The sequence below is a fragment of the Eurosta solidaginis genome, chromosome 4 (assembly GCF_040869045.1).
Source record: "Eurosta solidaginis isolate ZX-2024a chromosome 4, ASM4086904v1, whole genome shotgun sequence".
NCBI lineage: Eukaryota > Metazoa > Arthropoda > Insecta > Diptera > Tephritidae > Eurosta > Eurosta solidaginis.
In genome coordinates this window covers 244,730,884-244,754,045 of record NC_090322.1, presented here as the reverse complement: position 1 = coordinate 244,754,045, position 23,162 = coordinate 244,730,884, and the positions used below count along the sequence as shown (strand labels likewise).

General features: G+C 36.7%; 1 protein-coding gene across 5 annotated transcripts in view; it reads left to right on the top strand.

Moving 5' to 3' along the window:
- The window catches only part of Grip (Glutamate receptor interacting protein), a 120,733-nt gene that overhangs the window by 61,190 nt on the left and 36,381 nt on the right, over nt 1-23,162 (top strand). For all 5 annotated transcript variants that reach the window (XM_067785374.1, XM_067785373.1, XM_067785375.1 and 2 more), the window contains exon 3: nt 11,225-11,347. In XM_067785374.1, coding sequence (XP_067641475.1) covers nt 11,225-11,347 — 123 coding nt within the window. The remainder of the gene's footprint in view (nt 1-11,224; nt 11,348-23,162) is intronic.

Below are 23,162 nucleotides of genomic sequence, written 5' to 3'. Positions count from 1 at the left end.
ACTCATTTTAATTTTAACAAAGATCTTATGTCCACTTGTACATTTTAAAACGATAGTCTCTCTTTTGTAATAAAATCTTAAGTCTAATTAAGGCGTCCTTTTTCTTTTGATTTCGTTTTACAAAACACCTTAACTGTAAAACAGTAAAAAATAACATTTCCAAAGGATATTTTTTAAAAAAATAGTTGAATTTGTCTTTAAAAATAGTGCGCTAAATATATTTTTTAAAACTCCAACAAAATAAATTTTAAACAAAATCGTTAATATCTACAAACATGATTTTTAGACTTAAGATGTTATGATAAAACGACACAGATATGCATGTGTACCCTACCTAGTGTCCCATGAAAACATTACCTCTCTATTTATGTCTGTATGTATCTTTACTACACTGTTCCGTTGCCCCATATTGCACCATCAACTTAATAAATACAAGTAAACAACAAAAACAACTTAATAATTATGTGCGACCACCAAATTGCGTACGTTGCGCATCATTTGCACATCCGCTCTTTTTCCACTCACCAAATCCACCATCAAATGTGCCGCCATCCAACTTTGTTGCAATCTTATGCTCCCCTCCGCTCTTGCTCTTCTTCACTTGTTCTAGCGCATGTGGTGTGGTTTTGGCTCTTACGGCCCTTTAATGCATCGCCAGATCTCAGATTTTCCAGTTATCGTTAGTTAACCACTTGAGTTTCAACGTTTCATTGATTTCCTCAAAACTATAAAAATGTACTCTAAAAGGAAAATTTTGGATGTAATTGTATATTTTTACCATAGTGTTATTTTCGTGTAAAGTGCTAAGGTGTTCAATATTACATATTCGAAAAAAGAAACAAACTACATTCTATGTTACTTGATTCTGATAACACTTCCGTTCTTCATCGGTTTTTATACTCAGTTGAGCAGAGCTCACAGAGTATATTAAGTTTGATTGGATAACGGTTGGTTGTACAGGTATAAAGAAATCAAGATAGATATAGACTTGCATATATCAAAATCATCAGGATCGAAAAAAAATTCGATTGAGCCATGTCCGTACGTCCGTCCGTCCGTTAACACGATAACTTGAGTAAGTTTTGAGGTATCTTGATGAAATTTGGTATGTAGGTTCCTGAGCACTCATCTCAGATCGCTATTCAAAATGAACGATATCGGACTATAACCACGCCCACTTTTTCTATATCGAAAATTTCGAAAAACCGAAAAAGTGCGATAATTCATTACCAAAGACAGATAAAGCGATGAAACTTGGTAGGTGTGTTGAACTTATGACGCAGAATAGAAAATTAGTAAAATCTTGGACAATGGGCGTGGCACCGCCCACTTTTAAAAGAAGGTAATTTAAAACTTTTGCAAGCTGTAATTTGGCAGTCATTGAAGATATCATGATGAAATTTGGCAGGAACGTTACTCCTATTACTATATGTACGCTTAATAAAAATTATCAAACTCGGAGAAGGACCACGCCCACTTTTAAAAAAAAAATTTTTTTAAAGTAAAATTTTAACAAAAAATTTAATATTAGTGATTTTGGGCCAGAGTATAGTTTTTATTAATTTTTCCAAAAGGAGCTTTTCGGCCAATAAATAAAAAGACAAAAACTTTTGTTCTTTCTTATTCTCCTACGCGTTTCGATGTTGTAAAAAACAACATGAAGATGTTATAACAAACATCGAAACGCGTAGGAGAATAAGAAAAAACAAAAGTTTTTGTCTTTTTATTTATCGGCCGAAAAGCTCTTTTTGGAAAAATTAATAAACAATTTAATATCTTTACAGTATATAAGTAAATTGTGTCAACATTCAACTCCAGTATTGATATGGTGCAACAAAATACAAAAATAAAAGAAAATTTCAAAATGGGCGCCCTTTTTCAATTAATTTGTCTAGGATACTTTTAATGCCATAAGTCGAACAAAAATTTACCAATCCTTTTGAAATTTGGTAGGGGCATAGATTTTATGGCCTTAATTGTTTTCTGTGAAAAAGGGCGAAATCGGTTGAAGCCACGCCCAGTTTTTATACACAGTCGTCCGTCTGTCCTTCCGCATGGCCCTTAACACGATAACTTGAGCAAAAATCGATATATCTTTACTGAACTCAGTACTTATCTGAACTCACCTTATCTTGGTATAAAAAATGAACGAAATCGGACTATGACCACGCCCACTTTTACGATATCGAAAATTACGAAAAATGAAAAAAATGCCATAATTCTATACCAAATACGAAAAAAGGGATGAAACATGGTATTTGGATTAGTTTATTGACGCAAAACATAACTTTAGAAAAAAACTTTGTAAAATGGGTGTGACACCTACCATATTAAGTAGAAGAAAATGAAAAAGTTCTGCAGTGCGAAATAAAAAACCCATGAAATCTTGGCAGGTATTACATATATAAACAAATTAGCGGTATCCAACAGATGGTGTTCTGGGTCACCCTGGTGTACATTTTGGTAGATATCTGGAAAACGCCTTCGCATATACAACTACCACCACTCTCTTTTAAAACTCTAATTAATACCTTTAATTTAATACCAGTATCGTACAAACACATTCTAGAGTCACCGCTGGTCCACCTTTATGGCGATATCTCGAAAAGGCGTCCACCTATAGAACTAAGGCCCACTCCTTTTTAAAATACTCATTAACACCTTTCGTTGTTACAACATTGTACAAACGTATTCTAGGGTCATCCCTGGTCCACCTATATGGAGATATTTCGAAACAGCGTCCACCTATAGGACTATGGCCCACTCCCTTTTAAAATACTCATTAACACCTTTCGTTTGATACCCATATTGTACAAACGCATACTAGAGTCACCCCTGGTCCACCTTTATGGCGATATCTCGAAAAGGCGACCACCTATACAACTACCACCACTCCCTTTTAAAACCCTCATTAACACCTTTCTTTTCATACCCATATCGTGCAATCAAATAGTCAACCCTGATCCACCTTTATGGCTATATCCCTAAATGGCGTCCACCTATAGAACTATGGCCCACTCCCTCATAAAATACTCTTTAATGCCTTTCATTTGATACATATGTCATACAAACACATTCCAGGGTTTCCCTCGGTTCATTTTCCTACATGGTTATTTTCCCTTATGTTGTCACCATAGCTCTCAACTGAGTATGTAATGTTCGGTTACATCCGAACTTAACCTTCCTTACTTGTTATAAATGAATTGCAGCTACTTAAAAAATATTGGGATGCATTTTTATTATAATTGATTAAGAGCCTTAGGAAACTAAAATTTACAGCCAAAGTACTTAGACTCAAAAAACGCTTGAACAGCAAATCCTTCAGCTTTGCCATAAGTGAAGATGTAGCTTCCAAAGGAATATCCTTTCGCTGTTTATCTTCTTATTAACGAATCCTAAAATGAAGATTTCTTCAACTTTAAATAATAGGACTCGGAAGCAGGATTTTCCTATAAACTGCTGAATGGAACAATACCCATCTCTACTGCGGTTTCGGGAGATCATTTTATCTGCAAACTTTTGAAAAACTACCTAGGTATATCACATTTTGTTTGAAGAACTCCTTACCTGAAATTGTTTGTTTGAACGCTCTTTTAAACAAATATTTTATTTCACGGCCGATGAGAGGATAGCTCCGAGGATCTGAATGTTAGCGCTATCGCCAAGAAGATTAGAGTACATTATATATCGTACAGTACAGTTCATTGTGCGGTACAGTACAGTACAATATATGCACCATACAGTACAGTTAGGTAAGTTAGGTTGAACTGGCCCTCCATGAGGACCTCATATATACTGAATGAGTACGTAGTGTTTCCAAAAGTTTCTATAACGACCACACTGAAAAACTGACTTATTTTGTTTTGTTGATTTTCCGACAGCGTGGATAAATGATGTATATTGGAACGATTTTCCGTCATCCCTTGTCAAATTTGGTTTGGAGATAAACCGGTTTTAGCGTCATCAGTGTCGGTTTTCGTTCGAACGACAAGGGATGACGAAAAATAGTTCCAATATTCATCAAACTGAAAAACCCTATCAAAAACCAGGACCTATGTTATAAAATAACCCTTTTAGCAAATACTACTTTCTGGGACCTATGCCGCCTGCTGCTTCCAGATTTGACAGCTTACAGTACCGTACATTATGTAAAATAAAGTAGGGTTAAGTAAGTTGACATGCGAGCTTAATATGAGGACTGAACTAGGAAAGCCTCAGTCGTCTTGGACTGCGGCCGTGGATCCAATACAAAACGCTGGGGGCTCTTTCCAAGGGTGGGTGGTACACTGGCTATGACATGGTGATGAAGCCGATCCAATCGGTATTGGTCTGGTGGAAAGCACTGGGTACGGCATCCGATTTTACAAGGCTAGAAATCGTGCAATTATTGTCCTGATTGGAATCAGCGGGCCATTCGCACAACGCTAACTCTCGTTGTGTACACTTTGTTGAAACCGGTGGGAATTTTTGGAAGGGCAGTCGCAGCCTGGGCTGTAACTTAGTGACAAAAGTCACTCCAGCATTCCTACAAGCTTCGACTTTATCGCCAAAAAGGCAGATTACTGTGCGCCAGGTTTTGTCCGGATGTCAACTTCATAGGGTGAGTGGGATGGGGAGCACATTTGGAGTCTAGTTAACTTGCGAATGGGTCCAAGCTAGATGGAAAAGAAGAAAAATACGTATTCTAAGAGGAATTTGGAGTCAGCATAAAGCTGAAGCTGCCTCACCACAGAAGCGTCTACCAAACTGAAGTCGTCATTATAAAGGATGTTGTGGACGGGATGCTATTCAAAGGCGTCTTGTGTTAGGAAGTTTAACATATTTTGGACAGTCAGCCGGCTATCAAAGGGCTGAGCTCTTAAACTGTGCGGTGAGGCTTAGTCGGCGGCATGTACCTGAAATCACTCGCTACTTTCCATTGGAGACGAATGCCAGCAAGGGGACTTTAGTACACCGTCCGCCACTTGCAGTCGGTTCCTAGGAAGGTGGGCCGCGCGCGTTGGTCGGTTATTGATAGCAAACAGCTCAATGGTGATTGAAGCGTTGACGGGGCACTGCCATATATAACTCTAACTGTGTAAGTTGCATGGAGGATGACGAGGTGGAGTCAGACAATCATTTCGTGCTTAATTGACCAAATGGTACGGAGGAAATATTGGGGTCGATGTTTGCCTCATCCGGAAGCACGTGAGTGGTTGCTACTCAGCGACTCCTTTAATAATAAGAAATCAATGTCGCCGTTAGTGAATGTGGTATCACAACACAACTTAAAAGTTATAACCCAACCTAATCTAACCTATACATTATCATTTCTGAGCAACTGTACAAAAAGTTAGCTTGCTTAGCGGCCATGCTTTGGTCAAAATTTTATCCATGTTTTTGTTTTTTTTTTTTTAAACGGGGCTTATGCTGTGCCAATGCCAGAAGAAGTTTGTAAACTCTTAAAATTATAATAAGCAAGTATCTAATCAAATATGCTTAAAATGGAATGTATTCTAAACGGCTTCCTAGACCATTTGATTTATTTTGTAGCATTCATCAATTTGTCTCTTTCAAGCAACTTCGGCGTTAAGTCACGGTTTAAATTGGTATGCGCCGTACGCTCTATTTTTACGCTTGCGTATTTAACTTATCGCACGACATAGTTTCTTCTCAAATCGACCACCAACAGCTACCATGTAGCAGCAGTAGTCAGGCTGACGCACTACGAAACGTTCGCATAGTTAGCCTCTACAATGGCGAATCAACAACTTTTTGCACAAAAGCGCCAAACTGCCGATCGCGTTCCACCCGCAGCGTTACAATTCGATTTGGCTATCTTCTTGTGAGTTATTGCATTGGTCATGCGTTTCATTTGCAATTTTTGTTCTTATTAGGTGCATGGCCGTGCAACTTTTCCAAAAGCTAATCAAAGCGACCGACCACGTTATAGACCAACCAGCGGACTGTCAGCATTGCACCGCAACGGTTCTGCGCTACGGCATGCAAATTGGGTGCGTCTTTGATCTCTTAACGCTGCTGGTGACGAATAAATTAAGAAAATATTTTGATGTGGTTTTTTAGTGTTTTGTTGCCATTTTGTCTAGGTGTGGCCAATTGAGGTCTTTGATATTTTTATGCCGTGCGCCGAATGTTTTGTATAAGATTTCAAAATTTTAACAACAAAACGTACGCAGTAAATATGCTTTAATTTTTTCCACCTTTTTTTAGAATACCTACTTTGGAATTCTTGGAAACTCATATTTATGACTAAAAAATGTTTTGGAGAATATTTTATTTTCTAAAAAAGTTGCTATTAGTGTACATATGTATGTGTCTCCACTGGAATTTGAACATATGTACTTTGTAATTTTCCCTTGAGCAAATCTGGAGTCATAAATTTTTTTAATTTCGAATTTTTTAACCACTTTTACAAATTTTAAGTCTACCGACCGTATTTCAGATACATACATATTTCGTTTGTATTTCAGTAAAGCTCAAGCGTATAACAAAAAAATATTTTTGTTATTTAATTGACGAAATTTGTTTTAAAATGCCACTGCTTTTTTTCTGTCCGCTGCTGTACATTGAATTTGCGAAATTTCAGGATTCGTATAGGTTCTACCTAGAACGCTTAAGGGGAAAAATTGTGATCTTTTCGAAACCGACAACAAATAATAATGATAATGTTTCGATAACGAACTCTATTACTTATCAATAACTTTGATTATCGATAAAAAATTTACAAGGGTTCGATAAGAAATCGAAAACTTTTCTATAACAAACGCCGTAACTCATCTATAAGGATTGTTATCTAAGACGAGTTTATAAGATTTGCTTTAGAAGTCGATAACTCGTCTAAAGACCGTTAATAAAATGCCAATAATATACCGATAAAAACTCAATAGGTTAGGTTGAAGTGGCCGGTCTATAAGGACCTCACATAGACTGAATGAGTCCGTAGTGTTACCAGAAGTTTGTTTTAGCGACCAAACTAAAAAACCATATCAAAAACCAGCACCTATGTTATAAAATAACTCCATCCTATTGGCAAATACTAGAAGCTTCCTAGGACTTAAGCCAGTTGCTGCTTCTAGATCTGACAGCTGTATCACTCCTAATAGCTGGAGTCGTAGCCTGGCAAACGCAGAGCACGAGCACAGAATGTGCTCGATCGTTTCTTTCTCCAGCCCGTACTTCCTACATCTGCAAATCAATAACTCATCGATAATGTTTGTTGTCGATAACAAGCCGTTAGAAGTTCCGTAAGGTGTCGTTAACTTATCGTTCGGTTTCGGCCGCGGTTCCGGTTTCGATTTCTCATCTTTACTTTTCATTTCTTTTTAACTCTTCTTATATTTTTTCCTCACCTGTTATTGTTTTCATTTGGTTTTATATTTTACTTTACTTTCCCTTTTCTTCTTCCTTTCCCTTTACCTTTCCTTTCTTTTTTGGTTTATTTTGTTCTCGTTTCGTTTCGATACTTAAACCAATCATCTCACGGTCAGCGGCGTTTAGAGTTATTACATAAGCTCAATTGTTACTGACAGGCTAATGGGTTTGATAAGGATATGCCAAAACATATGACACACGTATTTGCTGATGTATCCCATATTTCAATTACACCGGTCATATTATTGAGGGCACTGCTGGTCGCCAACTGCCTTTTCTGCTCTCCTCTGTTTGTTGAAAAAAATTATTGCATTCGTAGAAGGTTTTGACATATGTCGTCGATATCTCCGTAAATGGGGAGTTTGAGTTTTCACCCGTTCCCATTCTATGGAAATATTTTTTCGGAAGTAAGAGTGCCCATTTATGTATTGTATCGGGTGACATTCCACCTCTCTATATGGTCGCTTAAGCCATGGATCAAGCGCGAGAGTTAATTCCTTGATGTACTTTCCGGCAGTACTGCTGCTCTACTGCTGTTTCCAGCGATTCTTCTCGTGTCTGTATGGCAATAACATCCCGCCGATTTCCTGTCTTTATAATGGGAGCTCGCTTCTTTGTGAGGATGAAGATCTCTGCTTTTGCTGTCGTGAACTGAAGGCCGTGATAAGTTGAACTCGAGCCGGCAAAACGAATATAAATATATTAAATATGAAAGGTCGCCAAACAATTTATAACCTACTTTAGTTTAAGCCAAGAACGCTTGCAGCTCGTGCTGCTATGACTGCAGATATATTGCCTGCGAAAGCACGATAAAGCAGATTTTTGGCATCTTCAATTGAAGAAGACTGTAGTTGGCCTTGCACCGAAGACTAGAGTGCTTTACTATAGTAACTCAACCTTTAGCTGTGATCGCCATAAAAAATGTGCATACTTTAGGGGATTTGGTCTCTTTTTAAGCGGAATAGTCGATCAGATCATTTTTATTATTTTCCTTAAGCGAAAACGTCTTAACAAGACTCACAAATATTTACAACATTTTGAAAACAAAAGTGATCGATAGGGGGAATAAGATAAACAACAGCAGCGTAAAATGCGAAATGTGAATATTAAAACAAAACCTAGAAACTGTTTACGTGCTATATGAGAGAAGTGGAGGGACGCGATCGACTTTATTGCACTGATCGTACTGATCGCGTTGCCATGACGCAAATGAAGTGAAGAAAAGCGGTCAGCAACTTTGGAGAAGGCATTAACAACTGCAATGATTGATGAGATTTGCGATATTCCAGCAGCAAGAACAATAAAAAGTGGCAGCTACAACAACAATAATAACAAATGCATAAAAAACAATAACAAAATCAACAACAATGTCTGCTTTTCTCACAATAAAATGCGTTTAACACATTTTACAGCAAGATCATTGATGATCGTAAAATGCTTGTTGCTGGTAGGAAAATTACTTTGAAAAAGGAGATTAAAGAAAGCGAGTTGATGTGAAATAAAGGAGCATAAAATGAAATGTGAAATGTGTTAACGAGCAAGGTTACAAGCACCAAGACAACAATGAGACCACCAGGAAGCGCGAAAATTCTGCTTTGAAAGCAAACGATAAAATTGATGGGTGCCGCATAAAATAATTGCGAATAATTACTTTTGAAAGTGGGAAATTTTCTATTTATTATTTCAAAGAAAACAAAAATGCATTAAACAAGTGTAGTCCCTGTTGCATTTATAGTTGGTGTTGTACTGAACAAAAAAAAAAAAATGCACTTTTATATCTCATTTTTCGTTTCCCCATTTTAGCGTTTGATTTAAGGATAATATCATCTTCGAATCACTAAGGAATTTGAGACTATTGCGGGACCGTTTTGGTATCACTTTGGGAATATTTCGGGATTGGTAAAGGGTCATATCGGAATTTCTTCTGTTTAATTTGGGGATGGTTTGTCTTATCATATCGAATAGTTTCAAGATCATTTCGGAACTATCTCTAGATCATTTTAAGATTATATTCGGGATAATTTCGATACTATTGCGAGTGAGTTTCACGATTTTCTCCAAGATATATGTCCACTAGATACTTCCTGAATATAAGCTTCGAACCACTAAGGAATTTTTGATGGTTTCGGGATTATTGCGGGACCGTTTCGGTATCACTTTGGGGTTGTTTCAGGATTGTTTAAGGATCATATCGGAACTTCTTCTGTACAATTTGGATATGGTTTTGATATATACGATAGTTTCACGATCAATCGATTTAAAATATTTTCGGGATAATTTCGATGCTATTTCGAGCTGATTTCAGGACTTTTTGCAAAATATAGGCACACTAGATCCTTCCTGAGTATTAGCTTGTATTTCTTTGAGCCAAATTTGTGACTCAAAAAACTTTCACACTAAACTATTTTGGGTTTTTATTGCTTTACCAAACTGCATCACAAAGTTACTTTTGCAAAAATGGGACTCAACAGGTTTACAATCTAAACCGACGATATGGTTCATGGCTTGTTTAAGATTCATAGAAACTAAGCAGTTTTCTGAATAGTTACAGGATCATTCTGGGACCATTTCAAGACTTTAATCGGGTTATTTCGGAGTAATATGGGATCTATTTCGGAATGATTACGACAATATTTCATGATAAATTTTCGACCATTTCGGTATAGTTTTCGGTTTTTGTAGTCATGTCGGATTGGAACCATTTTGGAACCATTTTTAGCATAATTTTAGAGCTATTTGAAACTAGTTTGAGATAACTTTGGGACAGTACTTGAAACCATCTAATAAAAAAATACTTCGCGCGATTTACCTCTGAGGAGATTAAAACGAACCAAAGTAACAAAACATAAAAAGGATCAAACGATTAAAATTACTGACTTCTACCTGCTACAGCTAATCACACAAACTGAGCAGTGAAACCCACCCCGTTTCTGAATTAACACATAATACACACACATACACATACTTATGTACTCTAAATAAAAGACAAACGGCAACAACACATCACATGAAAACCAGTTCGTTTCTGAACCAAATTTGATACAGGATAACGAAAATCGTTCCAATCTACATCAATTTAAATCGATCCTCTTTTCCAATTTGCGTCGTGTTCCTGTTTAATTTTTCCTACAAACTTGAGGGACGGAACCTACATGTTTAATTCCGACTCCCAACGTCTGCTGTGGGGCAACGGAAGAGCAACGCGGATTAGAAAATACCTTTTTATGGTTAAAAAAATTGTTTCTAATATCTTGATGTTGGTGTGCCCGTTACTTGGCCCCAGGACATTGTATGGATTATTCTGAAGGATGATTTTTTGGGGTCTATTTCAAGATTATTTGAGGACTATTCCAAGATCTATTCGGGGTTGCATTGTTTACAAAATAATATCGTAATAGTATCGAGACAATATGTGATCAATTTGGAATTATGCCCGGGTAAATTCGGGATTGTTTTTGAGATCATTTCAGGAATAATTTGGGCCATTTCAGGTTCGTTTTAATTTCTAGATTATTTTCCTGATATTTCAACCGTTTTCGCAAAACTTTGTTTGTCTTACTTCATATTGTCAAGCTTTGACTGTAGTTTTGGAGACACCGAAATGAAAATGCTAGAAATCACTTATCAATTTTACATGTAATTAAGTAAGTTCTTGAATTTTTTTTGTACTTCTCTTTGTGCACCAATTGAGGACTAATTTATTTAAGTTTTTAATTGTTACCAGTTCGCTGTTTCATTGTCTTTGCAAAATGGACAATATAAGAAAAAAGAACGCTATTAAACTTAAGAACTCTACAAATGAATTTTATTAAATGTCATCATAAGTAATTTTCGCTCTTTTCTCTCATTACAGTTGATCGCGCCATGAGTCCAGCACAATCGGAAGATTCTGGTTTGGCACCCGATCGTGGTACCACCTACGCTACAATAACACTGCCACGTGACAGTTCGCTCAATATGGGCATCACATTTGCAGGTAAGACAGGCCGAACAGGCAATGACCTCTTGATGTGTACCCTTACAGATTTATGACTGTGTGTGGAGAAATTTTCCGCTTCTTGTTGCTTAATATTTTTTACTGGTTGCGGCAAATTATAGCTGGAAGATCAATTGTATTTATGTTCGTATGCTCGTACACATATGTATGTACATATGTATGCTCTCTGGCCACACATTCATTACTCCTGTTTAACCCCATTTAACCATATAACCCATAACAATTAGTTCCAGATTTTCTAAATTAAGATTGAAATGTATTTATTGTATTCCGAAATTATTTCCAAATCTCACATCTCAACCCTACACTTCCGTTTTGGCATGTGACGTTTGTTTTGTGGGGTAAGCCGTGCATTAAGATGGATCGCAAAATTTAAGGAAATAAATATATTGGCTATAAAAATCAGAGCATAGTACACAATATGTAATTATCTTTGAGATATAGAAATGTTTTAGGGTATGTAATGTAGAGCGTGTATATGAGCTTTTGTAATGCCTGTTTGAGACTGTATGTGAGAAAGCTCAATAAAGCTCTCACTCGCGTGTAATGCTTTGCTCATTTCTGCCACAGAGAGATCAAGTCTTCCTTCGCCATTTTTCTACCCACTCTGTAAAGGTTCTCCCATTCTTAGGCTTCCAAACACGAGAAATGATAGGAATACTTTGTTGGCCTGCCAATTTTTATAATATGTCCATCTCAATTTACATAACACGACTTAGCCAGCGAAGCCCGTTTCATCACGGAAAGAACCATACAATAGCCATCTGATTTTTCTTCCGTGTACTCTAATGGTAATCCAATCTCCTTTTGCCATGATTCGTCCATAATTCCATACATCAAGATAGGTATCAGAAGAGACTTATACAGCGTAAATTTCATTGGTCGAGAATTGCCTTCTCAGTTCAATGTACCACCACTGTCAACTCTCGTTTCCAGATAGACGAGGTTTTTCAAAATTTTAAATTTATATTTGTCAATATGACGTGGCTGCTAAAACCGCAATCTAACGCCTCGTTCTGGTTTCAAATAGCCCGGAGAGGTCCTTACGGAGATGACTGTGCTACTCAATATCTTTTCAACCTTTATAAGCTTTGCAAGGAACTTATATACAGGTAATGTTAGGTTAGGTTACATTGTTACTTTAATATTTTTAGCCAGGATATAACCATTTACAATTTGTCATAGTCGGGTGCTGGAACTTATATTGCATCGTTAGGCATGTTGTATCAGGTCGCCTGTAGGAATTCGGCTCGGCCATGAAAGTCGTGCGATGCTCCCATCGCGACCCGAGCAGAGAGATCATCTTTGTGCCATTGGATGGTGCTCTTTTTTGAGTCAATATTTTGAACTAGTAGAGGAGCTAACATCCAAAACATTGGAGCAATGCTTGCCATCGATTACGTCGTGATTAATTTTGCTTCGTCTTCTTTGATCAGGAGACATCCAAGTTGTTTGGTGTATTTTATCGAGCTGGGTTCTGGTAGGAAGGAAAGGAGGGGAAAGATAAGGAAAGGAAATGAAAGGAAAGTTATGGTTTCCTTATCAAAATGTTATCGATTTACTATCGAAAATTCTAAAACTATAGATTTTCTATTGTGGTGTTATCGATTTGTTATCGTATGTATCGACTTGATATGGAAAAGTTATCGATTATTAATAAAAAGTTATCGATTCGCCATCGAAAACTTATCGTTTTTTTAATGTTCGTCATATCGATTTCTTACAAAAAAATCACCATTTTTCGAAGGGTTGCCAAGGAAAATAAAATTTTAGCAAATCCTAATTTCAGGAAATTGATGATGTCAAATTCAACGTTCGGATGGGTTGGCATGTAAAACGCCATTTATATAACGCATTTTTGAACTCATATAATTCGTGCTGCTATTAAAAATAAATTCCGACCCACCCTAACAAGCGTGCCTATTATTTATAGCACGCTTTCACATATTCAAATACAAATTACATTATTCAGCATTACGAGCGAGTTTCAATTTTCATTCAAAGAAATTTGACATTTCAAATCTCTAAAACGCGTGTCCTCAAAAAAGCATGACACAAAACGCCTCCATTCATTTGATTGATTGATGACATAATCTGCAAGAAGATTTTCGTTTATCCTCAGCTACAAAAAATTTTTGCTAATAATGCTATCAAAATATATACGCATATACCGTTATTAAAAATGACAGCTTGCTGCTGTTCAATAAATTATGAAATTTAAGTGGATTGGGAAACGCTGCCTGGCTATTGGCCTAAACATTTAAATTATAACAATGGAATATATTTTGTTATTGTAAATTTGTGCTTGTTTATGAACATGTAAGTAATTACACACATTTCTGTATGACAAGCTGCAACATTTCATCGGATATGTAAAGAAGAAAAAAAGAATTTAATTTTTTTTAAATTGGGTTTCCTTGAAAAATTTTTTTGTTTAACAGCGTTGTTGTTATTGAAGGCCTACAGATGTGTTGCATTTCGGGTTGAACTCTGCAGTTCCCATATAAATAAATATCGATGAAATATTACTTGCATAAATGTTGTTAACACAAATGAAGAATATTAAACAGAGCTTATTATTATTTTTTTAATATAAAGTGCCAAGAAAAAAATCTCTGTAACTTTGATTAAAATTCTCGCAATGCCATTAACGTCTCATCTACCGTCCACATACATAGATATGTTACGTATTTATGTATGTGTGTAATGTTCCCCAAAGTAAAAATATTTTCTTGTATCTTATTTACTTGAAGCTTTGTACAATTTTATTTACATTTTCATAAAAACACATGTTATGGAATATGACAGATAATTAACAACGAGCGAGTGTAGCGAATCGAAAATATTTATGTGAAACTATAAATCATTGACGACTTTAAATAAAATTAATTATTGTATGGCGGCAATTTCTGCTGAAATCTCAAATTCCTTTATGATTATGCTTCATATAGTGTTGCCGTACGATTTTTAAAATAATGACCCAAATATGATATGATGAGCATTATATTGATGGCAGTCAACTGTTTGATACAGAAGCGCATCTAAGACAAATGCTTGTTAGAAGAAAGTTTTTGAAGATGTGTGGCAGCAACACTCAGCCGCTTGATCACAAGAACGGATCTGTATCCAGAACAGATTTTCATCCTCATTGCTTTCGCCCGGAATACGCACTTATCAGAATCAAATATTCTCGTCTAATAGGAGACAGAAATTGCGAAAAGCTTCTCATCTTAACAATCGTTTGTAAGGGGTATGTACTATATATATCCTGTTACGAATATTAGCAACATTAAGGGGTACTGTCATCTCTAAGCGATGCTAAGCAGTGACTTGTATGCACATCAATAGATCAATCATTATGTCTACACAGATGTAAGTACACGTAGCGGAGAAGAGATGCACAAACACATGCAGATATCTTATCTGAGATGCTCCCAAAAGTATGCAATTATAATTGTGTTCACACATACACGCGCATATGAGAAGCAATAAACGTAGTGAGTTTATAGCTGATAACCAACTAGCTAATTCTAGAAATGGAAGCGCCTAGAAGATGCGAACGAGAAATCACAGAGTATAAAATGCAGCAACAGTAGAGGCACGACAATCAGCTTCATTTAAGCAAGCTATTGGTTGTGAAGTATCAGTGTTATTGTGAAGTACTTTAATAAAGGCCATTTTGCTTTATTAAATATTGGAGTTATTTATTCAACAGTTTAGCGATACGAACGTTAGTAGAAGATTTGGAACAAGCGGAATTTCAGTAAATATTTTTTTATATAGGTATGCTGCATACGTAAGCATTTTGAGAAATTTTAAGCTTCTAGCTGTTAAAACGGGACAGAAATTACGAAAAGGTTGTTGAGTCAATACTGGGTTGTATGGGATATATATGCAATGTATATACCCGATCTGAACGATTTTTTAGCCAACAATATATGTCATATATGTACATAATCATTTAGTAAAATTTTAGGTTTCAAGCTGTTAAAATGGGGTAGAAATTATGAAAACCTTCTTACTTGAACAATCGGTTGTATGGGTCATATGCTATATATACTACCGATCTCAAAATTTTTTTCATACAGCAGTATGTGCTATAAAGAAAGCATCTGCTGAAATTTGAAGCTTATATCTCATTAACTGAGGAAGATATGCTAAAAGAACTTATTTTCTGAAAATTCGGTTGTATGCGGGATATATGCTATAGTGGTCCGGTCCAGCTGGTTCCGACAAATGTCTAATCGGACACCTTAATATAAACCTGCTCTCCAATTTAATCAAGACATCTCAAAAATTGAGGGACTATTTCGCGTTCAAACAGACAGACGAACATGGCGTAATCAAACCAAATTGTCAACCTGATAGATTTTATTGTTGGGCTATCTCTCCTCCTTTAAGGACTTTAAATTTTGAGATTTGTGACAAACTTAATATACTATTTAATTTTCAGAAAGGTATATTTAAAACATGAGTTGCACGACAATGGCTTAATTCTGTTTGTTTACAACTTTTAACAAATAGTGACTTATATGAAATTCATATACAACTGTCAAACGCACTTTGTTGAATACAATTCGAGGGGGATTCTGTGCATAACAAAAATTTCAAAGGTTTTGCGATTCAATTGTCGACCTAGAAAAATCAGTTCAATATGTATCAGGGATCGCCAAGAGCTTATTATTGAAGCGCGACCACACCTACTTTGAAATCCAAAAATAAAAAAATGGCGAAGGAGCTAGTAAAAAGTACACTGTAAAAACTTCGAAAATGCATAAAATGAGATTTCTATTCACGTATGTAATACGTGTTCCAAATATGAGCCTAATCGGAGCAGAAATACGATTTTTTTGAAATATTTCGATCCATGCGCCACCTATCGGAAATTTTTTCTTATTATTGCATTGTCATCGGGTTCTGAACTACAATCCAAATTTCAAGCTTGTAGCTTATCGGGAAGTTACTTAAATTTCGATAACAAAATTTTGTTCGGTACACAGAGTCAAGCTAAATAAAACCGTTTAAAAAAATACAGCTATTATTTATTATATTCTATTAGGCAAATGAGTGATAATCTTAAATTATCTTCTTACTTCAAACATTTAACTAATATGTATATTCCATATTCAATTTTTAAGTTCAAGTGAGATGAATTTTTGTCAGTCCATGTCTATTCTTCATTTTGTTTTCTAAAAAAATAGCAACAACCAATCAGCGAGCAGAAATGGCGCTGGCACGTACACGAACCCGGTCGGAATTGGTAGCTTTCAAAATTAACGTATCGCATTGTTTTCTTGAATGCATTCAAAAATACTTCAGCATGCGTTCAATTAAAATTTAATTTAATTTCAAATTGAATTATTAAATAAATCAAACAAAGCTTCATTGTTTTCGTACAGGTGAACCAAAAAATACCCAAAAATATTACTTCAAAAGTCATTTTGTTTGCAGTTTAGTTCCTAATGGGCACAGCAGAATACATTCGGTTGTTGTCGAGTGGTTAGAATGCGTGCGCGCGGGGATGTGTGGTGCGCTTACCTATGCGGTGAGCTTGCCTGAGCGTTTTACAAAAACAATTGCGTGAAAGCGCTTATGGAATGACGACCCATGATATATAACCATAGTTGCGTACTGAGTTGGGAATTGGAATCTTTCAGTACATCGAGTAAAAACTTAGTAAGTGTGCCAAATGTTTTCGTTAGAATACATTACATTTCGGGAATATAGTGGCCTAACGGTATTAAATAAGCCCCCTTGAACCGTAAACTATTTTTTATTTTTTGACCATTTATGGAAAAATACAAAGAAAAGGAAATATTTTCTTTTTAAAATTATATACTTTTTTCTCAGCGTAGAAAATCACTCCAGTTTCTCATGTGAACTGTCTTAAAGTATGGAAAGGTTCCTCAAGTACGTAAATCTATTTTTTTTTTTTTTGCCAGCTATCGCTCGAAGTCAATATATGTACCCTGAAGGAAAGTCAGTAACTAGTGTTACAAATTTCTGGTTGCGAACTAGACCCAAAGTGCCAAACAAGTACTAGTTCGTTAGTAGTTAAATTTTTCCAGGTTTTAAATCGACAGTTTGGTATTTTATGTTTCATATTTAACATATATTTAAGAAACAGGCCACTAACAAAAAAACCGCTACCGGCTTTATGGAGCTTCGACTATGAGTATGCCTTTTATCCCCACACTTTTTTACCAGTTCGAAACTATCAAAGAAGGGGATAATATCGTATTAGCAGCAACAATTAGAATTTCGGTCTCGTTCCGAGTCAAGAAAATAGTACCAAGAAAAGAACTAGACCTTAGCAGTAAATTTTTACACTAGTTCGGAACTATCGAAAAAGTGCCAATAAAGAACTAGTTCTAATTTGGAAATGTTTATCTAGCGAAAAGATAATTCAGAGGGGACAATTTCCACCGCCTATGACATCGCCAGTTGAAAGCATGTAAAAGAGACGGATGGCTGGAATGGTTCGGAATGCGCTAGAATCGCACCAGTTTTGAACTAGAGATTTTCCCCACAGCGTATTTATATCTTAATCTACAATAAGCTGAATAAGAATCTAGGCTTAAAAATCGTCAGGTTTCGAATTATTTAGAACTACTACAACAATACATATTAGGCCGGGTCGATTTGTGGGGAGGCAAAAAAATCGCCAATTGCTCTGTGAAAATCATATTATAGGGATCAAAATAAGAAACTTTGCCGAAGGAACCATACCTCTAAAACGAATTCTGATGCCGCCCCCCCTTTGAGTCGAACTTGCAAATTTTGAAAAATCCCACTTTGAAATGTCTATGTTTTTTCTTTTTGGAGTTTATTTTTCTCTTTAGAAATTTATTTAGTCAGAACATATGTAAATGAAAAAATGAATTTAACTTAGTAATAGAAAGAAATTAAAAAAAATTATTAGAAATTAGCGTTTTTGCAACCCCTTTTAAAACCAAGGCATCACTGTGATGCATTTGCATGTCGTAAACATATTTGTGTGGTTTTTTTATTCAACCGTTTTAAAAAATGAAAGTATGACTGTGACACAATTGCAGATCGTAAAACTGCTTGTATTGTTTTTTTTAAGCCACCACAAGACACAGCGGGTAGAATTGAAATTGATCCTACCCAAAAGTTCGACCCAAAGGGGGGGGGGGGGGGCATCAGAATTCGTTTTAGAGGTATGGTTCCTTCGGCAAAGTTTCTTATTTTGATCCCTAGAATACGATTTTCACAGAGCAATGAGCGATTTTTAAATCGACCCGCTCTAAACATATATACATATGTGCACTTCTATGAATTCATTTCTGAAATTTATGTCTTTTGTATTAACAATTAAATCTTTTTTCATAACCCATTGTACTTTTGATTTCAAAACGATAAAAACTGATGATGCAATTGATTTTTTTTAAACATTCGCCAGTTTAAATATGTATCAAGTTCTAATACAAATGTTTGTCATGAATATAAATTTGCTTATAAATAATCAAGAAAGTGTCATAAATTTAATTTGATACTTAAATAAATCATATTGAAAGAGATTTCTAATCTTGTAACCGCACTGAATGTTAAACGCTTAGCAACAGCGCCGCCCGCCATATACCCGCAGCGTCGAGGATGTCCGCCTTTGCCATTGTCGATTGTTGATGATGATGCCACTACTGTCACTGCTACTGTAGACGGGAGGGCCGAGCGACGATAATCTTTGGCAATGCCCAGTTGGCATGAATCAAGCGGGTGACTAGAAAAAATTTTGTTAGGCGGCGCTATGATATTCGCTTTGGCAGTCATGCATAGTTTTAAATTTTTTTTGTATTAATTTATGTTTTCTATTTTCGGTGTTTTTCCTTTATAACATATTATTTATTTATGCCGGCTGTTTGGTTGTCTTTTCTTCGCTATTGACCGCATGTCTAGACATTCGAAAAGCGCTACGCAATGCTTTGGCGTTGTTGTTACCCAAGCAATATTGTTGCCACCCGAAAATTGTCACATGGTGGACGTATTTCAATGATGAGAAATCACCGTCGTCGCCGGTAAAATAGACTACAGTAAAAAACAGCAGAAACAATAAAGATATAATAACAATGCGCAACAGCAAAAGAATAACATTGGCTATAAAAAAACGAAAAAAGAAACACGCTTGCAATATTTGAGTAATGTAGATGTGGCCTGTTTGTTCGTTTGGTGGGGCTAAGAATGGAGGCGTGAAACAAAATTTCCTGTTGTACGACAATGAAAATTTTGGACTTGTTTCAAAATGTTGTTGCTAGTTTTTTTGTTTACATATTATGATTGCCGCGTTAGACATATAATAATAGACAAGCTGACCCAGCAGATCCTTAGATCACACTTCCTCTTTAGCCCGTATTCTATATACTCACCCAGAATATACGTTGTTCTGTCTGTTTCTCTTTTTGATACCCCTACATAATTTTAGAAAAACTTCAGCATCTTCATGGCTTCATCTTTCTCTCCTCTCTTCTTCTTCTTCTCTTCCACTTGTTCTACCTTCTACCTTTTTATCTATTCGTTTCCCTTCTACTTTAGATCTTCTCTTTTTTTCACACCCTCCCAACTACCTACACCTCTAACCTTTTTCAAATTCCTCTCTCTTTTACCTGACTCTATCCTCTTATCTCTCTTTCTTCTAATACTCTATCTACTAACACAGGCTAGACGTTCTCCTGCCCCATTTGTCTTTTTGATATTACTACCTAAATCTATGAAAATTTCAATAAGCTTAATAGTTCCCACTTTCTCTCCTCTTTCCCTCTCTGCCTCTCTCCCTTGCCCTTCGTTTCTGATCCCCCTTTCTTTCCCTCACCATTAAATTATACAACCCTCTCTGCCCGGGTTCTTGACTTCCTTTATTCTCCTCACTCCCTTTATCACTAAGCTCCTTTCCACCACTCCCTTTTCACCTCTCACCCCAACGTTACCTTCATTTTCATCCTATTCTTCCCTTCTCCGGTATAAATAACATTTTTGCGAAAAAGTCGATCCTTCACCCACTTATCGGAAAAAATATATTCTATATATTAGCCTAAAAAAGATCTCTGCGTGCCAACTTTGAAGAAAATCGCAAAGCCAGGGACCTCTCAGATATGATACAAGGGCTTATATAATACGGCATAGCTCCTACGGCACTTCGTATATAAAATCATAAAGAAAAATAGCCTCATTAGTGAAACGAGCAACTAAAGAAGCTCAAAACGAAAGCAAGAAATATATTCAATAAGTGCCATACAACACACATTTAGCAAAAAAGGTTGGGTTCGTTTGTACTGGCTGGTTCGTGAGGCACTCGAAATTGGTCCCAAAAGTTCGTTGGAAGGTTTAGATTCTAGGATTTGCTAAATAAAGCAAACTCATATCGTGACAGTATTTCTGCTCATCAAAATGGAACATCCGTAAGCCATCAATCTTTAGCACGATTCTCTCCACGTAACAATGGAACAATCACTTCATGAGAAAAGTGTACGGTATTTTGACGGTTTCAGCGGAGAGCATCATTCTTAGTCTACAAAATATTAACTAGATTCAAGATACAAGATACACAAAAAGAAGCTAAAATTCGCAGCCAACAGCTTCCCTCCTTCTAAATCAGTCAGAAGCTGGGCGGTAAAACTATCCTATGAATTGAAAGGGTATTTCCCAATACTCTTAACCAAAGCTGGGAGGTAGGATCAAAACTATCTTCCTACCCAAGCAGGACAATGTACACATTACTACACCAAGTAATATTGAGGATATGGGGATAATCCTTTTTTGATGTGGCTACACAGACTCCTAAAATAATTAGGGCGATTTTGTTATGCTCTGCTTGGGACAAGCAAAGTACATCATAAAACTAAAAGAGATGGAGCCGATAACCTGTGTACCTTGATATTCGCAAAGCTTCATCTCGTACAGCACAAAGTTCGGAGTGAGATATAATACTGGAATGAGGGGCAGTTCGGTCAACGTGGTGCCCTAAACAGGCTTCAGAGTACGCACGCGTGATTAGACTACCTCTTGCCCTAGCTAAATTTCGACAAGAACTCTAACGTGAAGCTCACCGCATTGATGAGTGGGAGATGTAACAGAGTAGGTGAGATGTCTGTAATAAGTCTAACTGATGGGATCGGTGAACTGCATTGTCGGAGCAGGCATAGCTTTCTCTGGCAACTTAAATCTACACTTCTTTAATTCTCACAAGCTCATTAGGATCGTCCAAGCGGAAGTACGAGGGAAGCAAATAGCCTGCGGGTTCTTGTGCGAAAAATTATGAAATGGGGGGGGAAGGGGAACCAAAGCCATTGCACTAAATCCATAAGCATAGCCACCGTCATTAACTACAAGAAAATGCTAGCCACAGCAGATGATTTCAAAGCGTTCATAATTATCTGAGTTCCTGCTGACAATATTTTTGAAGGGTAGTGAATAAGCAAGGCTGGGGCTGTCCACTTATACAAATTAAAGAGATTTTCCCAAAAGAAACAGGAAATCGGTATTTGAAATTGAACATACTAGTTATGAAGTAGTTTGCACCTAGTTGATTTGACTGGTGGGTACAAGTTATTATATTTAAGAATGTTTATTGTTTGGCAAAAGTTAATGATATGCGGGAATATGCAATTCAATCAGCATGAGCTGGCAGCCAACCAGCTCATACAAATTTTGGGTAACATTGTCACGGTAATGTTTGGCTCAAATTTGTGTTACTAAATTCAAAAATAAAAAAATCTGAAAAAGAGAAATCCTCAAAATTTTGTTACGTTTTGAGAGGGAGCGAACAATTTTACTTTTTGCTGTTATGTTAGGATGCAGAACAGACGCTTTTCATTCTAGGCAACGCGCGCTATAAGTAACCTGATTTGGTAACCAACTTGTCTGTAATCGCAAGGTTCGGAGTTTTTTTTTGGTATGGCAGGGCGTATGATGAACATTGACTAATTAAGCTTAACGTTTTTATACAATTACTAGAAGACCCGGCAGACGTCCTGCCCTAAATTTGGCCTATCTGCATACATTTTAATAAGCTTTTCCGTCTGACTCTGCCCTCCCTCCCTCTTCACTTTTTCCTAATCCTTTTACTCACTCCTCCCTCCGTCTTTTTCGCTTCATCTATCTCCATCTTCGTCTCATTCTATCTCTTTCTCAATCTCCTTCTCTTTCTCTCTTTTCTCTTCTGTCAATTTCTTCTCATTCTTCTGCATCCCCTATTGCCTGTCCCAGAGGGTGGTATGTATTTTATTCCAGTCCCAGTCCCAGTCCCACTCGGAGTCTCAGTCACAGTCCCAGTCCTAATCCCAGTCCCAGTCCGTCTCTGGATAATATATTACTCTGTACTAAAGCACTCATCCACAGCTTTCATTTGATATCCATATTCTATAAACACATTCTAGGAGTACCCGGGTCCACGTTTTGGCCTATATCTCGAGACCCTAGTCACTAGAGGTTTACGCCGACCACTTTATCGGCGGCGGCGGCGTGAGCGGCGCGCCGGCGTACGCCGGTGTTCTTACTTTAAAAAGCCTGATTTTTCTATTTAAAAATATAATATTTAGGAAAGGTTTTGTTTCTATGTATTTAAGGAAAACAACGTGTTGGCCATTTCGGAAAGATCCGGGGTTTTTGCCTCAAGATCTCGCAGACCGTTCAAAAATTTTCAGGAGTAGCTCCTTGCGGAGGGATTGTCCCTCGTTCACTTACTCCAGAGGGGCTTCGAACCTAACACCGGTCTTTGGAATTGGTACTGCTGCGTCTGCTGAAAAGAAACAGAGATACATAAAATAGTCACACTTTTGTC